The 21,027-nt window shown below is 33.3% G+C and overlaps 3 protein-coding genes across 16 annotated transcripts in view; 2 read left to right on the forward strand and 1 right to left on the reverse strand.

Annotated features, from left to right (window-relative positions):
• Nucleotides 1-12,981, forward strand: part of LOC145306912 (uncharacterized) — a 68,430-nt gene extending 55,449 nt beyond the window's left edge. The window contains exons 32-42 of the mRNA XM_080149252.1: nucleotides 156-232; nucleotides 1,372-1,408; nucleotides 1,993-2,051; nucleotides 5,888-6,003; nucleotides 6,679-6,717; nucleotides 8,187-8,283; nucleotides 9,758-9,806; nucleotides 10,156-10,204; nucleotides 10,850-10,896; nucleotides 12,130-12,291; nucleotides 12,961-12,981. Coding sequence (XP_080005378.1) covers nucleotides 156-232; nucleotides 1,372-1,408; nucleotides 1,993-2,051; nucleotides 5,888-6,003; nucleotides 6,679-6,717; nucleotides 8,187-8,283; nucleotides 9,758-9,806; nucleotides 10,156-10,204; nucleotides 10,850-10,896; nucleotides 12,130-12,291; nucleotides 12,961-12,981 — 753 coding nt within the window. The remainder of the gene's footprint in view (nucleotides 1-155; nucleotides 233-1,371; nucleotides 1,409-1,992; nucleotides 2,052-5,887; nucleotides 6,004-6,678; nucleotides 6,718-8,186; nucleotides 8,284-9,757; nucleotides 9,807-10,155; nucleotides 10,205-10,849; nucleotides 10,897-12,129; nucleotides 12,292-12,960) is intronic.
• Nucleotides 1-20,836, reverse strand: part of LOC145306864 (uncharacterized) — a 282,216-nt gene extending 261,380 nt beyond the window's left edge. For all 14 annotated transcript variants that reach the window (XM_080149202.1, XM_080149201.1, XM_080149199.1 and 11 more), the window contains exon 1: nucleotides 20,802-20,836. The gene's annotated coding sequence lies outside the window, so the exon portion shown is untranslated. The remainder of the gene's footprint in view (nucleotides 1-20,801) is intronic.
• The window catches only part of LOC145306862 (E3 ubiquitin-protein ligase lubel-like), a 33,511-nt gene continuing 25,771 nt past the window's right edge, over nucleotides 13,288-21,027 (forward strand). Inside the window, exons 1-7 of the mRNA XM_080149183.1 lie at nucleotides 13,288-13,328; nucleotides 14,504-14,570; nucleotides 15,259-15,304; nucleotides 15,868-15,995; nucleotides 16,941-16,988; nucleotides 19,080-19,159; nucleotides 19,692-19,773. Coding sequence (XP_080005309.1) covers nucleotides 15,271-15,304; nucleotides 15,868-15,995; nucleotides 16,941-16,988; nucleotides 19,080-19,159; nucleotides 19,692-19,773 — 372 coding nt within the window. The 5' untranslated portion in view covers nucleotides 13,288-13,328; nucleotides 14,504-14,570; nucleotides 15,259-15,270. The remainder of the gene's footprint in view (nucleotides 13,329-14,503; nucleotides 14,571-15,258; nucleotides 15,305-15,867; nucleotides 15,996-16,940; nucleotides 16,989-19,079; nucleotides 19,160-19,691; nucleotides 19,774-21,027) is intronic.

Below are 21,027 nucleotides of genomic sequence, written 5' to 3' on the forward strand. Positions count from 1 at the left end.
CCAGTATAAATTTTACCATAGGTCATATACAGTGTTTACTGGCCTCTCATTTGTCAACTTTATTGTATGACGTCATTTTTTAGTGCACTTTACGCTGTCTCTTCAAAATAAATGCAAAATTATTTTTTTTAAAAAGGTTTCGTGATTTTTTTTAGAGAAAAGAGAAGAAATTTCCAACAGATATGGAGACATGGACAAAACAGAAGGAGGAGCTCAAATCCTGGGCAAAAAATCAGGGAATGGATGTATTATTATCTGGATGTTGCATCACAATTTCATGTACTCTGATAAATTGTTACTTGCAGCTGGATAAAAAATAATTAATCCCCCTCTTTTTTTACCCCTGTAATCCTTACACTCTCCCTCTTACTAGATAAATGAACTGACCAATAAATAAGGTCTATATTTTTACTTGGATGTTGCATCACATTTTCATGTACTCTGATAAATTTTCACTTGCAGCTGGCTAAAAGTAGGGGGACAAAGTGACTCAAAAATCAACTATATAACGTCATAAAAATGATAGATAGGTAGATAGATTGATAGAGGTTAAGGGTTTTCTTTCCCACTTCTCCTCTCATCTCCCTCATTTTTATGACGTCACATGGCTGATTTTTGAGTCCCCCTACCCAACCAACCCCATTAATCTATACACTCCCCCTCCTACTGGATGAACGAACTGGCCAATTAATAAGGTCTAAATCATTACTTGGATGTTGCATCACATTTTCGTGTATTCTGATAAAGTAATACTCGCAGCTGGCTAAAATTACGATAAATCCCCCTCTTTTTAACCCCCTTTAACCCATTCACTCCCCCTACTACTGGATAAATGAACTGACCAATAAAAAAGGTTCATTTTATTACTTGGATGTTGCATCAGATTTTCATGTACTCTGATAAATTGTTACTTGCAGCTGGCTAAAAGTAGGGGGACAAAATGACTCAAAAATCACCCATGTGACGTCATAAAAATGATAGTTAGATAGATTGATAGAGGTTAAGGGTTTTCTTTCAAGCTTCTACTCTCATCTCCCTCATTTTTATGACGTCACATGGCTGATTTATGAGTCACTTTGTCCTCCTACCCAACCAACCCCTTTAATCCATACACTTCCCCTCCTACTGGATAAACGAACTGACCAATAAATAAGGTCTATATCATTACTTGGATGTTGCATCACATTTTCATGTACTCTCTGATAAAGTAATACTCGCAGCTGGATAAATTAACGATGCCCCCCATCCACCCCTATATACCTCATCCACGCCCCTCCTACTGTATAAACAAACATACTAATATAGAGGTCCAAATTAGCAACATAAATTATTCCCATGTCAATATATCCATGTATATCCTATATCCATTATTCAGGGGAAAAGTCAGGACTCGGACAATTCGCCCCGGGTGAGATTTTAAGTAGCGAAGCTACTCATATCTTTAAATCGAAATGTCTGTCCGTCTATCTGTAAGAAACATTATGGGGGATGTGTGATTTTCTTGGATGTTATTTAAGATAGTTTTTTAGGGAGTTTATAGTTTACTTGGGAGGGTGGTAGTATCCTCCCCCCAAAATAGTTATATACCTCCACAGTGAAGCTACGCTTTAAAAGGAGAATCGTATCGGGTCAGGTATTAGCGAGATCCTTCGGTACACAAAGACAGATAGACATCCTGTTACTTCTACATTTTTGATAATTAATAGTTAGATTATACCAATCTGTACCTTTTTCCTTAACTTTGTTTTAAAAATAAAGGGGGGGGGGGAGGGATAAGGGCAGCTTTAGCTTGCTTAAGAATTGTTTAAGGTAACGAACTGTTCTGATTCTAAAACAATACTTTGATTGCATAACCATTGTTTGTTAGTTCTAGCTGTGCAATGCATGGTAATGAGTTGTGACTGTTTATGGAACAAGGCACACCCTCTTCCTCTAATCTTGATGTCACGCGCCTAACATAACAGCATTTTTAACGTTTCTATTATGATTTAGATGGCAGAAAGGCCTGGGCTTGAAAACAGGCATGAAAACAACCACAAAACAAATGATTCCAGGAAAATTATTGACAATTTTATGTGTTTTTTTTTTTATTTTCTTTGCAGGGATCTAAAGGCATAAGACAATGGCCGATAAATTAATTTACATCTAAAATAATAATAAACAAAATTAACCCATTGAACACCTCAACTTAAGGAATCAGCAAATCAAAATCCACCTAAATCCCCAAAGTTTTTAAGACAACGAATAAGAAAACATTATTATAAAACTTTGTTTATTAAAAGCAAACAAAATTTAGCATAAATGGATATTTTAATCCCAAGGTATTAAATGATCGAGCGTTAGCTCATCATTTAATACAAAAAGGTGATGTTACACTACTAAAATATAGGTTTTTTAGCCCAAAAGTCAAATACTCTGTAAATTCGAACTGATATCATTTATTTATACCTATAAAGAGAGCTCCACGTCTTTATTTAAATCATAAGTGCATAGCCTAAAGAATAAATTGCATTTGAACTTGAGTGTATTTTTTCTTGAAAAAAAGCTGTAAAAATGTGTTTTTAACCTAACAAATTCATAAAAAAAATCCGCAAGTGAAAATATAAAAAATCCGGGAAGCTTTTTAGTAATAAAATTCATGCTTAGTGTGATTATTTCATAAATAACAAACATACCATAGATTGCAATAGATCATTTAAAAGCTCTAAAACAATTTGTTTTGCTTGTGAAAGATAAGGCAAGAAATGCCAAGATTAAGAGAAAAATGAAACAGTGTTTGTTCTTAAAACTCTTGTGCAAATGAAGGAACTAACAGGTCTTTGTAATACTTGTAAAACATATTTATAAAACATATTTGTAATTATGAATTATAAATTCATAGTGATGTGTCTATTAAAGGCAAAACTGTTCTAAAAATAGTGATGGTCCGTTCGCCCATCCATATAGTTTTTTCCCTGTTAACTTAGGCATGTTACAATTGTCATGGATAAATAGATTTCAAACTTTGCAAGGTAATTCCTTTAGTAGTTAAGTATTTATTTAGAAAACGTAGCAACTGTATATTCGTTACCAGAATGTCTGTTAGGGTGGGTCGATTTTGGACATTTTTTTCTGAGGCCAAAGCGGGGATCTGCACTCAATTTATATAGATATAATACACCTCTGGGTGATTTAAAATTTATCCTAAGTCTTAAAACCGCTGACGACCAGACATTCAATTGTATAGCTATTTGTAAATGGGAGTAAAAAATTTATTGAATCAGAACTATGGCTTCATGGTGCTCCATGGAAATGCCTTGAGGAGCTGAGTCAGGAACTTTTGTCCGTTTCAAAAAATCTCGTTCCTAGCATGAGAAAATCTAAAAAACCTCTTCAAATTGGACAATTCTCAATAAACCTTAAAAAATTTGGTTTTTTAGTGATTTCTAAGGCTAGGAACGAGATATTTTGAAACGGATAAAAGTTCCTGATTCAGCTCCTCAAGGCCTTTCCAGGGAGCACCATGAAGCCATAGTTCGGATTCAAAATTTTTTTTTAATGTCGTCTTTGCATACTAATAAGTAATGAATTATATTTTTAAGTGGTCGTGTTCTAAAACTTAATTTTTTTTAATTCTTTTTCGGTCAGAAATGTTTTTAAGGTTAATTTGATCTGTTGCATATCCCCGCTTTGTCTAATTCCGATATGAACCCACCCTAATGTCTGTACTCAGTTTTACAACAAATTTTGTTTTGACATTTAAAATATTTACATATATTATAATTATTTTCTAAGTGTTAATGTTCGTTCGTCCTAGTGACCTATTCCAGTATGAGAATCTAAATTGCTATAATATTTTTTTGAAATCTTTATATACTTTGAAATTTATTTTAAATTTTGAATGCCATCTTAGTTAATTAAATGTATTTTTATACAAAAAACAAATATTATTGTGGATTTAAAAGAACTTCATATAAAATAAATGAATAAAACTTGTTGAAATGATGTTAGATTTTTGGAAAATAGAGGGTTTTATTAGGTATAAAATATAAAAATATGAAAAAAATTAGGCTATGCACTTATGATTTAAAATAAAGACGTGGGGCTTTCTATTTAGGTATAAATAAATGATAACAGGTCGAATTTCCAGAGTATTCCTCTTTTTGGCTAAAAAACCTACATTTCACTAGTGGTTAGCAAATAATTTCTTGAATAAAATCATAAAACGTTTTTTCATTTAATTTTCATTTTTTCCACTGTTGTGTTTTTATTTGACATTAAAAATAAAAATCATAGAAAATCATAAAAAATCTTCCAAATCAAAGAGAAAAAATCTTTGAATTATTGGTCAATTTAAGTTCAAAGATTTTTTTATTGTAAAAAAAAAATTATCATAATCCAAGATGGCGTCAATACATGTAAAATAATATTTTCAAAACAAAAAATTATAACTTGAATATCTTTTTTCACAGATTGAATTTCAAAAATCATTCTGACAGTTTTTCCAAAGTCAGTATGATCTATCGAATGAAAAAGGTTTGAAACTGATAGAACATTTCTTTATACTAAAACATATTTTTTCTCCCGTTTTTTACCACACTTTCAAAAAATGAAATTCAATGAAAATTAAATGGTTCTCACATTAAAAAAATTTTCTCACGGGTCCAAAAAATGAATTTAAATGAAAATCATATGTACCATTTAAATCAAAATAAATGGTTCCCACATTCTAAAAATTTTCCCACGCTTGACATTCTTGAAAAATGCTAAATAAATGGACATTTAAACAAACCAAAGATCGCGTTTTTTTGCAATGGAATGAATATTTACATCCACTATTTAAGGGGTTGTTTATATGGGAATGCTCATTGTCCCCTCTTTCTCCCTCTCAGTTTTCTTCGACGAAATTGTGGTTAACAAAATTGAAAAAAAAACAGGGGCTGTAATTCAGCAATAAAAATTCTTATGAAATTACTGAAAATTTGGATGTTTGAGTGTTGATATTTGTTGGTGTAAAACTTGCTGAGTACTGTAACTAAATGGAAGTGGGTAAGAAGAAGACAGAAAGGAAGTGGATTGTCGAAAATTTTCACTTAAAATTGTTTGTAAGAATCAGAGGGGTCAATGGGCTGTTTATTACACTAGTCCCCAATGTTTTATATAAACTTTTTCTTATTTGTTGGCTTAACAACTTTGGAGACTTCTCCTGAGTTTAGATTGGTTGGTTTAGTAAGTTTAATGTTGAAACGTTTCAACCACTAATTTTAATCTACAGAAGGGACAATTTAGGGTGTCTATTTTTTGTGCTTCGCTACTTATGGATGTTGTCATCCTTGTTATAATAGTGAAAAATAGAAATATTTATCGATTGAAAATTAGGTTTTAAAGGTTTTAAGAGATTTTAATATTCTCTAAGAAAATGTTCGAACAAAAAAGAAAAAATCTATGAATTTTTGTAGATATATTTTTGAAAGATTTTTTATATTATTATATTTTACACACAGATCCAGTTAGTGAAATTTTATATTAGGATTGGTCTATTCTAAAATCTGAAACAAAAGTCAATAGTTAAAGCTACAGAAAATTCACTTTGTCCGTTTGTCAATCTATGAAATTTTCCGCGTTTGTTTGCCCTCTACCTTTAATAGAAGCTGAACAATAATAATTTCAACAACTATCCTTATTATAAAGTAACAGGATGTTTGTCTGTCTGACTGTTTGTACCAAAGGTTCTCGCTAACCGCTGAACCGAAATGATTCTCCTTTACAGGGTAGCTTCTCATAGGTCCTGGGAAGGTTTATAACAATTTTGAGAAGGGTACCACCACCCTATCAATATAAATAGCCTCTAGAAAAAAATAACCCCACCCCAAAAAAAAAATTAATGAAACGTCAATAATCAAAGTTACAGAGGAGGCCTCGAGTCTAGAGTCGGCAACTTGGGTCTTGAGTCTAGAGTTGGCAACTTAGAGTCTAGACTTGGCAATTTGGACACAGGATTTGGTTACAGACCAGCAACTGCAGGCACAACTAACACATTCATCTATAAAGAATTAGCGGCTACGTTCCTAGAAGCCTTTTAGGGCACTTGTTTGGAGGGGGGGGGGTTATTTCGACAATCTAATTTTTTGTTTATTTCTTTTCTTTTTTTGTGGGGGGGGGGGTGAGGTAAAGTTAACCACCTACTTTTGAAAAAATTTTAGTTAACAAAAATTGGGGGGGGGGTTATTTTTCTTTAATTTGAGAGGGATTGGGGATGTAAGGACGTTCTGGTAAACGATTATAGAGTTGCTACACTTTCTAAATCGTACCTAACTACTAAAGGAATCACCATGCAAAGTTTAAAATGCCATAAGACAATTCTAACCTGCCTAAATTAAGGAGTTATCCGTTACGGACGGACGGACCAACCCTAATTAAAGAAACGCTTCTTACAAAGCAATAGAATACAGGGAGGGGACAGGGAGGGCTGTTTATTACACTTGTCCCTAAAGTTTTAAAATATCATTTCCTATTTGTTGGCTTAACAACCTTCGGGACTTTTATTAGTTGGTTCATTTAGTTGAGTTTTCAAACGTTACAACCACTGATTTTTAACTATATAAGGGGTGATTTTGTGTAGCATCATTGGGGAGGTACATAAATTTAGCGGCCATTGTCTTATCCCTTTAGATCCTTAAATGTGTTTGTTGTGCTAAGGTGAAGGATACCCAGGCACTGATAACTTTAACAGAACAGGTACAAATAGTTATATTTATCGCATCGTATCATAGACAGGTATCCGAGGATAATAAAATGAAAAAGCAACAGATTGTAAGCACCAAGGCCGGGAAAAAGGCCCTGGCTAACAAAACTGGTGACAATTTTATGATTTTTTTTAATATGCGTGGAAAATTGTCTGTAATATGATGCTTAATATGTCAGTATAGCTAAGAACCGGTTCTATTCCAGTGTATAAAAATGGTTTCGAAGCCATACTTGAAATTAAATTATCGGCAATACCCAATTAAAATAATCAAAATATCTAAGGTTTTTGGTATCCTCCATATATCCTCCTTAAATATACTAGAGGCTTTGCACTTAAGGAGGGAGAAGTAGTATTCGATAACCAAATTAATTAGATTTTTTTATTTTTGATTTTAAAAGGAAATTTTTTTTTTTTAAATTGCGGTTAATTTTTTTTGGGGCGAATTATCTTGGGAGGATTGTAGACCCTCACACTAAATAGTTATAAACCCTCCCAGTACCTATGAGAAGCTACCCAGTAAAGGAGAACCATATCGGTTCAGCGGTTAGCGAAATCCTTTGGTACAGACAGACATTGTAGCTAGTCATTGTTAAGGTTTCGTTATTTTTTTATATGTTTCTTATTAATTGTCAGTTTATCTTTCTTTTGACAACGTTTGTTAAAAAGGTTTGAGACTGCTAGTTTCAACAAACTAAGAAATCCTTTACTAAAGTAACAAGATGTCTGTTTGTCTGTCTGTGTGTTTGTCTGTATGTTTGTACCGAAGGATCTCGCTAACCGCTGAACCGATCGGGTTCTCCTTAACAGGGAAGATTCTCATAGGTCCCTGGAAGGTTTATAACTATTTTGGGGGAGGGTACCACCACCCTCCCAAGAGAATTCACAAAAAAACAAAAGTTTTAAAAAGTTTTTCGATTTAACAAAGAGAGTTCAACGAAACATAAACGTCAATCGCAACTTAGACATATTTATATATAAAAAAATGTAAAGTGCCACTAGAGGCCTCTAGGGGCGTAGTCGCTCGTATTCAATAAAGAAGTACCCAAAATTTCATAGTCGTCTAATGAGAGATTGTATTTATAAAACTTTGGATATCAATGCAATTCTCATTCCAAAGGGTTTTATCTGATTCCTAATATGTATAAAAAGTAGTAAGGTTTTTTTTGTCTATAGCCTAAGATTTTGAAAATTACTGAACCGATTGAGATTTCCATTTTAAGAAAGATTTACATAGGTTCAGGGTTGGTTTTAGGCTACTTCAATTGTATTCTAGGGATGTTAATTTAAAGAAAATAATAAAATGTTAATGTTAATCTAACTTTAAAGATTTAAAAATGTGAAAAAGTTCCAAGAAAAAAAACATTTAAGCGAGTCCCCAAAATTTGAAACCCTTAAAAAATTAAATATTTGATTGATTGTCCCTTCCCTAGATCCCCAAATAAATATACATTATGTTAAGATGGGTACGGTGGTGATTACAGGGACAATGGGTATACAGGTATACCCGAGGGCTACCCCCCACCAATGGACATCAGATCCAGAACTTTGGACTACAGGTAATCTTAATGGAGAAGATGATTTAGGTCCCTCCACAGATTATGACGTCATACGATAGCCAATAGCCAATGAGAGGCCAGTATACACTGTAATTGACCAATGGTAAAATTTATGCTTGCCTCTCATTGGTTATTTTATCGTATGACGTCATAATCTATGGAGGGACTTTAATCATCCTCTACATTGGACGAAAAAATGATATGAAATCCCCATGAGAATAAACAAAATTACCCACTTATGCAGATTAAAATTATTGCTAAATAATTCAGAAACTGCTAGTTTGAAATCAACTTATCAAAATTGAATAAAAGTACCCAAAGGTTTTGATTCAACGTGAAAGATAACGTGGTCTTAAAACTTTGGGTACCAGTGTATTTTGACACAACCCAATCTTTCCCGATTTTGTATAATTTTTACGGAACACGATTCCAGTGACGTCATATTTTTCTTTCCCGAAAAAGGGAAGGGGGGGAAGAAAAAAAGAGATGGGAGAAAAGGGGGTTTTCCCCATCTCTTTTGAAGAGTTTTTCTTCCCCCCTTCCCTTTTTCGGGGTAGAAAAATATGACGTCACTGGAATCGTGTTCCGTAAAAATTATACAAAATCGGGAAAGATTGGGTTGTGTCGTGTATTTTACAGTCCAATGTCCCCTCCCTCCCTTGATAAATATGAATACAAAAACTCATAAATTGATGTACATTGCTCAAAATTGCCCCTTATAAGGATTTGGGTACTTTGAGGATGCCAATTATTGTCCACTTTCTTATCCCTTAAGTTTTTTCAGTCGGGGGGGGGGGGGGGGGGGGAAATTTTAAAATAATTTTTTTTTTGGTGTGGGGTTAATCTTTATATCATATTTGGTTGGGGTAAAAATTGAAAATCCAAAATTCATTTGGGGGGGGGGTAATCACCCCTTTACACCCCCCCCCCCTTAGACGTCCTTGCATTTTAGATTCCTCACTTGCCCCCTCCCCCCCCTTTATTTTTTTCTATTTTTTCTGTTTTTTTATGATTGAAACTGGAAGGAGTTTTAATGTCCGGTTAGGATAGGTTATATTGGGAATTGGGTAGCCCCGCAAAGTTAATTCCCCCTCCACAGGCAAAGAAAATTTTTTTTCCCCCTTATATTTAATTTTTTTAGTAGCGAAGCTACTCTATAATTCGAAATGTCTGTATGTTAGACACCAAGTGGGGGAAATGTGATTTTCTCGGCCCCCATCATTATAGATCATAATTACCACGTTTTTGGCTATTTTTATAATTTCGCGATATAAATTTTAAAAGGTTTTGTGTTTTATTATAGTTTACCGTCTGTTTTTCATGACCTCGCTCTATAATTCATTTTTTCCGGACATCTATTGTCCATTCATAATTTTTGAGCTTCGCTACTTATGGATGTTGTCATCCTTGTTAAAATTAATTTGGGGAACAGTGCTCGACATGTAATTTGAGGGAAAGCAATATTTTTTTTTAGGGCTGGAAGTATCGAACCTGGAGCCGGGCGTATGAGAGAGAGAATGTACAGGAATGTATCTCAACATTTTACAATCCTTATGATTAAATGACAGGATGTCTATTTGTCTGTATCGAAGGATCTTGTTAACCTCTGAACCGATATGTTTGTCCTTACAGGATAGCTTCTCAAAGTTCCTAGGAAGGTTTATAATTATTTTTAGTTGAGGGTTTTAAGTTAAGTTTTTAACGTTTAGTTGTCTGTGTGTCTGTCTGTTTGTCTGTCTGTTTGTCTGTCTGTTTGTTTGTCTCTCTGTCTATCTGTTTGTCTGTCTGTTTTTCTCTATTTTTTTCTGTCTGCTTGTCTGTTTGTTTGTATGTCTGTTTGTCTTAAACTGTAACCTATGTTGAGAAATATCTAGGACAAATTCTGGACACTCATTAGCTGAACTTGAGCTCGTAGCTAGACAGGAACTTTTTGATATTACAATTGATAGTTTGATTAATAGATATATTAATAAATAGATTGATAGATAGATTGATGTATATATTGATAGATAGGTTGATGAATATATTGATAGATATATTTATAAATTAAATGATAGTTAGATTGATAGATTGATTGATGGATAGATTTACATATTGAAACTTTTTTATATTCAAATTAATTGATTGATTGATTGATAGATAGATAGATTGATTGATAAATTTACTGATAGATTACTAGATAAATTGATGGATTTATGGTTTCAGGGATTTATAGATTGATGGATTGATAGATAGATAGATTGATAGATAGATTGATAGATAGATTGATAAATAGATTGATAGATAGATTGATAAATAGATTGATGAATAGTATGATAAATTATAGATATATTAATAGATTCATTGGTAATTTGATTGATTGATAGATAGATTGATGGATAGATTGATAAATTGATTGGTGGATAGATATAGGGATAGATTTACATATTGATTGATTGATAGTTTAATTGTTAGATTGGGTATTAGATAGATTGATAGATAGATAGATTAATTGATAGATTGATAGATACATATAATAGACTGGTAGATTGATAAAGCAATAGCTTTTATTAAAAAGTATTTGTAAAGGAGAATATGGGAATGGGAATGTCAGAAAGAAGACAAATTGAACAGGTATTGTCAGTAAATCAAAAATTCATAATAAAACTGGTTTTTAGTAGCAAAGCTACTCTATAATTCACTTTGTCCGTCAGTCCGTAACGCTATAGGGGAAATGGGATTTACTCAGCTCCTATAAAAGATAGAATGCTGAAATATTTTGACAACATTCCCATCATTAAGGAGCACAATTAAGTATAAAACATTGATGACAGTAGGACCGCTTTATGCAGCTTTTAGGCTATTTTTGTATTTTTCACATTTTTCTCCATATCTTCAGTGTTTATGGTCCGATTTTCAAAATTTTTTCAGTTATAGATATAAAAATTAAATTTCCTGTCGTTTAGAGAAAATAACTATGACGGTCAGACTGCTTTTTTTTTGGCTATTTTTAAATTTTCCCCTTATTTTTCCATATCTCTGATGCATTTTGGTATATCAGTATCAAAATAATTTTTCCCATTGTTATGAGCATCTTTTATGTAATTTACTTTGACCGACATCGTTATACAAAATAAAACAAGGTTTCGTGTTTATTTTCTCCAATAAATCTATTCTTGATTTTAATAAATACACTTTAAATCTACTTTTACGTATTCCCATCCATGATTTTTTGTGCTTCGCTACTTATGGATGTTGTCATCCTTGTTATGTTTTGATTTCTACTTTAATATTCATGTAAATAGTTTAAAATTCCACCCACTCTAACATGATTTATGGTTGCGAAGTTTGTCTGTCACTTTGTCTGTCAGTCTGTCTGTAATGCCAGAGGGGAAATGGGATTTTCTCAACTGCTATTCAAGATAGACGGCTGAATATTTGTTTTATTAACACTAGATGTCTTTTTTTCGGTTCTTCCACCAATTAAAAGTTTTTTTCAAAGCTTTTTCCCGTCATTTCTATGGCCTTGGGGACTTATTTGGTACCCAAAAAGTTTGTTAGTGTGTGTGTGTGTGTGTGTATCTTCGTTTATGTGCATCTAATCTATACATTTGTCCGTTTATCTGTCGATCATGCTTAGAAAGACAAAAACCTTATTATATCATTTCAAAAAGGCATCAGATTAAAAAAAAATATTCTTGTTTATCAAGAGAAAGCCTAAAATGCTGCTAAAATGTCACGTGTGACGTCATAAAAATCCATCTCTTTTTTGGGGTTTTCCTTTCCGACTTCTCCTTTCATCCTTCCCTTTTTATGACGTCACACGTGACGTTTTTGCAGCATTTTAGGCTGTTTTTTTTTTTCAAGGCTGCCACGGGAAAACGAAACTTTAGATCGAAAAGATTTTCGCGTAACCTGGAGCCCTCCCTAAAGAGGGCCCAGTCATTCCATATGGACCTCAGGAACGATGGAGTGGAGAACTGGCAGGACAGAAGTCATTTTCCCAGGAATTCAATCTTTATGATGAACGCAGGGATCTACAGGGATAAGACAATGGCCAATAAATTGATGATACACAAAATTACCTCTTTGGGTAAATTAAAATTATTGGATAAAATGCTTGGACACTTAACTTAATGAATCAACCAATCAAAAGGGAACAATGGGCAGTTTATTACACCAGTCCCAAAAGTTGTTAAACTAACGAATAAGAAAAAGTTATTATAAAACTTTGGGGACTAGTTAATTAAACTGCCCATTGTCCCCTTTCTGTCTAAATGAACGGAATATTACAAAGTTTTTCTTGTAATGATTTCTTATTTGTAAGCTTAACAAATTTGGTGGCTATATTTAATTTTGATTGGTGGTTCATTTAGTTAAGTGTCAATGATATCGTGTCTTGTCATAAGACCACCTCTTTAAGGGGCTGTTTAAACTGTTTTTGACATATTTTTAAATAGTAAATCAAAAATATAGTAGAACAAGAAAGTATATATCTTTTATGTGAATAATTTTCATTCTTTTCATTTAAATCTAAAATTATTTAATTATATTGGAAATAAGTAATTTTGTGTAAACACTCTTTCTGAAATTTAAAAGAATTCAAGATTTCTTATTGTTAATTCTAAATCTTCATTGTTTGTTGTTAATTCATTGATATATTGTAAAAAAAAAAAAATTTTTAATGAATTTTGATAGAGATGGAATCAAAAGAACTAAGTGTATTCTATACTAGAGTACACTTTTTATGAAGCAAAACACTCTAAAAGCTGAGAATTTTACCCCAAAATCAAAAATCTTGATATCTGTTTCTAACTTTTTCAAAAATAAACTTAAAATTCCCCCAAAAATTTATTTTTGGGGTCTATTCGTATTTTTAGCTCTGCAGTATGATTCTACAGGTGTCAAAGTATATTTTTGATATACCTTTTAAAATTAGGTTAAAAACAGTTGAAATAAAGGGGCGATAGGGGGTGGTGTCACAAAACCGACTAAGTCCTTTTATTTAAAGATTGAAAATTTGCCAGGACTACAAGCAAAAACTCGTTGCACTCTGAACATTTCTTAGGAAAGTGGCGCATATATGATAACAGAATTTTAGTAAAACTTTTAAATAATCACCAAATCAAAATATAATGCACATACTACACCATTATTTAATACCTTACAATGATTTTTATAACACGTAGTACATCCACTCATCATCGTCAGGAAGGTGATAGGTTCGAATTTAGGCCCGACACTGCATTATATCTAAAGACGTTAAAAATAGTTCCTACTGCTGTTATGTCAGGTGACGAGAATAGTTAGAGAAGGGAGAATGCTTTGGCCCATAAATTGGCGCAACTCATTACTATGCACAGTTAGGACTTCCCAGACAATGGTCATGCAATCAAAGAGTTGGTTGTCTTATGGATGTTACTTAATCTAATATCCTTGGGTGTTAGAGTATCACATCTTATTACAAGCTGATGATGCTCTGGATTTATTAAAAAATCAAAGGAGAATCCTGCTTACGTGGCAAGGTAAAATGATTTTTAAACAAACAAGGATGACAACATCCATAATGCATAGATTTAGTAAACTAGATGGTAGGAAAAAAGAATGTGGACTGTCTGAACTTGAGAAGCAGAATTTTAATTTATAATTCAAAGCAATATTGTACATAAATTGCATTAATACATGATTTGGCTAAAAACATACTTACATATTACAATGATGCTTTGCTTATAATATTGTAGTTTTTTGTCCCAGGAATCATTATTATTGTTAAAAACCATAAATTAAATTAAGGAATTTTGAGCATCGATATTTCAACTGAACGTAATGCTTGACCATCCGAGGATAGTAGAATAAGTAACAACCATACAGACAAGCAACTCTTTTAAAAGCTGATATTAACATTTATTGAAAAGAAAACATTGTACGTGAGCCTAGAGGCCTCTAGGCAGGTAGCCGCTAATAAGTTGATAAAGTTGATATTTAGCTGCCTATAGTGCCCTAGCAAAATGGGGATAGATGTCACTGATTTTGGCCTACCTATTCTATTGACGTCAGGAAATACCCAATACCCTATCTCTTTTCTAGGGGGTTTCTTTCCCCCTTTGCTTTTCTCTTTCCCTCTACTTTGAGGTCAATAGAATAGGTAGGCCAAAAGTGGTGACATCTATCCCCATTTTCCTAGTGCACTAAACACAGTTACAGTTGATATTTCTGTTATTTGTGTGGCTTGGTGAACTACAGGTGGACATGGAGGTCTGGCAGGTGGACCTGGAGGTCTGCAGGATGCTGGTACAGACTTCTCGGATCAGGAACATCAGTTTTTTTCCAGGGATCTTAAGGGATAGGACAAAGGTTGATAAATTGATGTACATTACCAATGATGATTCCCTATAATTACACATTTGTTTGTTTTTGTGTTTGTACTGAAGGATCTCGCTAACCACTGAACTGATCGGGTTCTCCTCAACAGGGTAGCTTCTCATAGGTCTCCGGAAGTTTTATAACTATTTTGGGGGAGGGTACCACCACCCTCCCAAGAGAAATCACAATAAAACGAAATTTTTTTTCAAGGTATCATATTAATTTTTTTTATAAAACCAAACATTTAAAGTGCCACTAGAGGCCTCTAGGGGCATAGCCGCTAGTATTATATAAAGTAGTATGTTTTTCATTGTCTGTAGTAAAGGATTTCGCTCACTTTTGCAACAAATTTACTTACAATTTTGTTTAGACTTGTGCATTAATATTCTAATAATTCAGTTATAAAATTCTACAAGTGTTAATGTTTGTTTGTCCTACTGTTTCAGAACTTTGCTTTGTTTGTTTTACCTTTATATGACCACATCAATAAGTAGCGAAACATGAATTATGGGACATGGAGTTTTAAAGAGCATTTAATGATTTTTAAATTTTTTTATATAAACATATTAAATAAAATAATCACGAAACCTTTCTCATGTATCATTATGATTTTTAATAAAACTGTAATTATGCCAGGAGGATAATATGCACTTCCAGCCTACACATAGAGGATATAAAGGTTAGCTACTGTCTGGTCATTTAGATCTCATAAACATCTATCTATCTATCTATCTATCTATCTATCTATCTATCTATCTATCTATCTATCTATCTATCTATCTATCTATCTATCTATCTATCTATCTATCTATCTATCTATCTATCTATCTATCTATCTATCTATCTATCTATCTATCTATCTATCTATCTATCTATCTATCTATCTATCTATCTATCTATCTATCTATCTATCTATCTATCTATCTATCTATATAACTATATATCTATCTATCTAACTATCTATCTATACAGGGTGAGGCAAATAAAACCGGACATTTTTCAAACGGCCATAGCTACTTGACTAATCAGGACGTTTGACCCCACTATAAAACGCTTAGGCAATGACCTTTTTACCCATAAAAATCTTTGGACGATGGAGGACATGTACTACGAGCTGGCCGCGCATATGTATATATATATGTTAGAGGTTGACTCACAAACAAAATATGAATTTTACATTAATTTGAACATGTGTGCTCTTTTCAGATTTTCTACACCTATTTAATCTACTTTTATGTTTAGGTGGTGGCTTAGGAGGCTTTATGGGGGGCATGGGGGGCCTTGGAGGCCTGGGGGCTGATGGAGGACACCCTGGCCCCGACAGTGGCTATGTGAGCCACTCCAGTGGGGGTGGTTACCCTCCCCTTATGGTAAATTTTAAATCTTTCTTTTTGTGTAGCTATGTTTAGTGCCCTAGGAAAATGGGGATAGATGTCACAGCTTTTGGCCTACCTATTCTATTTATGTTTAAATATGACATTTACATTTTTTTGTCATGTTTTTATCTTTGACATCTTTTTATATATTATGAAAATATCTAAATAAAAATTCCTCGCCATTTTAGTAGGAAAGAAACCACCTAAAGTAAAGAAATGGGGTATGGGGTATTTCATGACTTCAATAGAATAGGTAGGCCAAAAGCTGTGACATCTATCCCCATTTTGCTAGGGCACTATAGACAGTTACCTTTCTTGTAGCAAAGATATTCTATAATTCACTTTGTCTGTCCATCAGTCAGTCTGTCTGTCTGTCTGTCTGTCTGTCTGTCTGTCTGTCTATCTGTCTGTCTGTCTGTCTGTCTGTCTGTAACACAATAGGTAAAATGTGATTTTCGTGGCTGTTATTAAGCTAAACAGCTATAATTATACTCAGTTTTATTTGATGACAACATAACATCTGCTATTTAACTCACTTTGGCTGTTTGTCCATCTATGATTTTTTGTGTTTCACTACTTATTAATGTTGTCATCCTTGTTTTAAATTTTGTTATTTATGATTTAAGGGGGCTATCCCCCCCCCCCCCCATCTATTTAAAGTCAGATATTAAAGGGATAAGACAATGGCCAACAAATAAATGTACATTCCCAATGATTTTATACAACATTACCCCTTATGTAGATTACAATTAGTGGTTGAAACGTTTGGATACTCAACCTAATTAGCCAACCAATCAAAATTAATTAAAGTCCCAAGGAAGTTAGACCAACGAACAAGAAAACGTTATCATAAAACTATGGGGACTAGTGTAATAAACAGCTCAATGTCCCCTCCCTCCCTGATTAGAAGTTCCATTGTAATTTTATGATTTTTCTTAGATCCCAAAGAGAAATAACTTTAAATCTTCCAGTCTGTCCATAGATCAGGTAATGAAAATAACAATGGAAAATAAATTGTTTTACATACTCAAGGATGATTTCTGTAGGCTGAAATTATTGATTCATATACAGATATACAGACAGACTTACAGATAGATCTATAGAGAGACATACAGACAGGCAAACATACAGACAGACATACAGATAGATATATATATATATACAGACATACAGACAGAAATACAGACAAAAATAAAGACGAACAGACAGACAGACATACAGACAGACATACAGATAGATATATAAAGAGACATATAGACAGACATACAGACAGAAATACAGACAAAAATAAAGACGAACAGACAGACAGACATACAGACAGACATACAGATAGATATATAAAGAGACATATAGACAAACATACAGACAGAAATACAGACAGACATACAGACATACATACAGATAGACATACATACAGACAGGCAGAGATACAGACAGACATACAGATAGATATATATATATATACAGACATACAGACAGAAATACAGACAGACAGACATACAGACAGAAATACAAACACACATACAGACAGATTTAAAAACAGATAGACATACAGACAGACATACAGATAGATATATAAAGAGTTATATATTTAGACAGACATACAGACAGAAATACAGACAGACACACAGACAGACACACAGACAGACACACTGACAGACAAAAAGACAGACATACAGACAGACATACATACAGACTTACTGATAGACATACAGACTTCTTAAATTACAGTCAGACCTACTTAAGACATTCAAACAGATCTAAAAATAGACAAGCAGGCAGAGAGATATACAGACAGACACACAGACAGACATACACATTACACACAAAAAAACAGACATAAATACAGACAAACAGACAGACTTACAAAAATACAGGCAGGTAGACAATCTTTTGGACATGTAGAAAGAAATAAAATATAAGATATACAGACAGACAGACATACAAAATACATACAGATAGACTTACAGAATGGCAAACCTATTGTAGAAATTCAGACAGATCTACAAATAGACAAGCAGACAGACAGACAAACAGACATACATAGAGACAGACTTCTTAAATTACAGTTAGACATTCGGACAGATCTAAAAATAGACAAGCAGACAGACAGGCATAAAGACAGACACACAGACAGACATACTGACAGACACACAGACAGGCATACAGAGAGACACACAGACATACATACAGACAGACAAACAGACAGACATACAGACAGACATACAGACAAGCATACAAAAATATATAAAGACAGACATGCAGACAGACATACAGACAGACATACAGACAGACATACAGATAGATATATAAAGAGACATATAGACAGACATACAGACAGAAATACAGACAGACATATAGACAGATATACAGACATACAGACATACAGACATACATACATACAGACATACAGACATACAGACATACAGACATACAGACATACAGACATACAGACAGACATACATACCTACATCTATTTAGACATTCAGACAGGCATACAAAAATACATAAAGACAGACATACAGACAGACAGACATACAGATAGATATATATATACAGACATACAGACAGAAATACAGACAGAAATAAAGACAGACAGACATACAGACAGAAATACAGATAGAAATACAGACAGACATATAGACAGATATACAGACAGACATACAGACATACAGACAGATAGACAGACATACATACCTACATCTATTTAGACATACAGACAAGCATACAAAAATACATAAAGACAGACACACAGACAGACACACAGACAGACATATAGACAGACATACAGACAGACATACAGACAGACACACAGACAGACATACTGACAGACACACAGACAGGCATACAGAGAGGCACACAGACATACATACAGACAGACATACAGACAGACAGACATACATACAGACAGACATACAGAAATACAGACAGAAATACAGACAAATATACAGACAGACCTACAGATAAGCAGACCTACTTTAGAAATTTAGACAGATCTACAAACAGACAAACAGACAGACACACACACAGACAGACAATCAGTGTACAGTGTACATCAATTATATTTTCCTTATTCAGGGTTACCTGGGTGGCCACGCACAGTTGTTGCATCACCAGAAATCCTCCAGACTTTCTGGTAGTACCTCTGACCTGGCAAGGTAACTTTGCAGGGATCAGAAGGGATAAGACAATGGAAGATAAATTGATGTACATCCCCAATAATGATTTACAATATTACCTCTTGTGTAGATTACAATTAGTGGTTAAACAAATTTTTACAATTTTTTCACTTTTATACATTTATATTCTAATTATCAAGTTCTGACATTCTACATTTGTTAACGTTCGTCTGTCCTACCGTTTCATATCTTCGCTTTTATGGATGTTATCATCCTTGTTTCTTTTCCAAAAGGCATCAGTTTCCATGATAACTAATCATGTTTCTCGTATTCATTCGAATCCGGTGGATAGGAACCGGTTCTCATCCATACGAAAAAACTATGTCTTGCATCGTATTATATCCCGCTTTCTACATATGTATATAAACATGTACAATTATAAGATTTATTAATTTAGCCCGTGCCTTCGGCACCTCGGGGCTAAAAAAAACTGGTTTTAATCTTATAATTGTACATTCTATATCCGCGGAAAGCCGTTTATAATACGATGAAAGAAATAACTATTATTTAGATTTCGGAGTGTTGAAGACCTTCTCCACCCCATGAACAGGGAAAAAATGAATTTTGGCCTCAACTTGGTGAAACTGATTATGGTGAGTGGATATCCCCTGGGCCCTCCCCCCCCATAAAATGTAGAGATCTCAAGGGATAAGACAGTGGAAGATAAAATTGATATACATTCCCAATGCTTGTAAACAAAGTGTTACTCCTGCTGTAGATTAAAGTTATTGGTTGAAAAATTTGGTCGCTACTAGTTTTTTTTTCTTCAAAAAATGTACCCAAAGATTTTTTGCCGACAAAGTTGTAAAACTTTGGGTACCAGTGTAATGTCCAATTTCTTCCTGGCTAATTAAATACATTCTCTCATTTGTGTTTGACATTAAAACTTTGGGTACTCGTATTATATCTTGATTTTTAGCCCTTAACAGTCGTGCCCTTGCCGCACCTTTATCGGTCAAGAGAATGGGGGGGGGGGTTTGGAGATTTAAAAAAAATTCCAACTCTCAGTTATGTGTCATACCCATACTTAAAAAGTCACACAGTTTGGGCTCTTTATCTTTCACACAAAGAAAATGAGATAGAAAAAAAACCAGGGAGTAAGGGAGGGGACAATGGATCGAATATTCAATTTTTAAGGAGTCTCAGACTTTGGGGACTGGCTTAAAGGGAATGTGCACGAATACAGCAGATTCTTACTGATTTTGGGGTCTTGCGCATCAATGCCCCGCTAACTAGCTGAGCTAGTTTTGAATATGCAAACAGAAAAGTTTGTTATTTATTGCTGGTTTTAACAAATATTTTTTCCCAAGAAAATGTCTTTTCATGTATAGAAACTCTACTGTGATATTTATGTATTAAATAATCTAATTTGAATTTCGGGGTCAGTTATAAAATGTTTTGGAGATTTTGACAAGGGGCTTAAAGATTAAATTAAAATAAACCACATATTAATATTTGCATCAAATAACTACAAGATTAATTCAACTAATTTATTTACAATATTAAAGTTTTACAAAACATATTAAACATTTAGAAATTATATAAATCACTAGGTAGAAACATAAAGGTTTAACAGTCAGACGCAGTTTTTCTGAAATATTAGATATGTTAATTATAATTACTTAGTGAAGTGAATCAAGCAAATATAGCTTGGTCAGTTTAGACAAATTTATTAACACTTAATTCGCTAAAGGCAAAAGAAATGCTAATAAATATGAAAAACAATAACAGATAATATATAAATTCAAATAAATAAAACAATTTCAAATGACTGAAATTAAACATTCAAACTAAAAATAAAGATTATTTGCAAGATTTAATTTTGTTACTTAACTTGGCTAAATACT

This window comes from Acartia tonsa, chromosome 15 (assembly GCF_053477335.1).
Source record: "Acartia tonsa isolate MP-2025a chromosome 15, ASM5347733v1, whole genome shotgun sequence".
NCBI lineage: Eukaryota > Metazoa > Arthropoda > Copepoda > Calanoida > Acartiidae > Acartia > Acartia tonsa.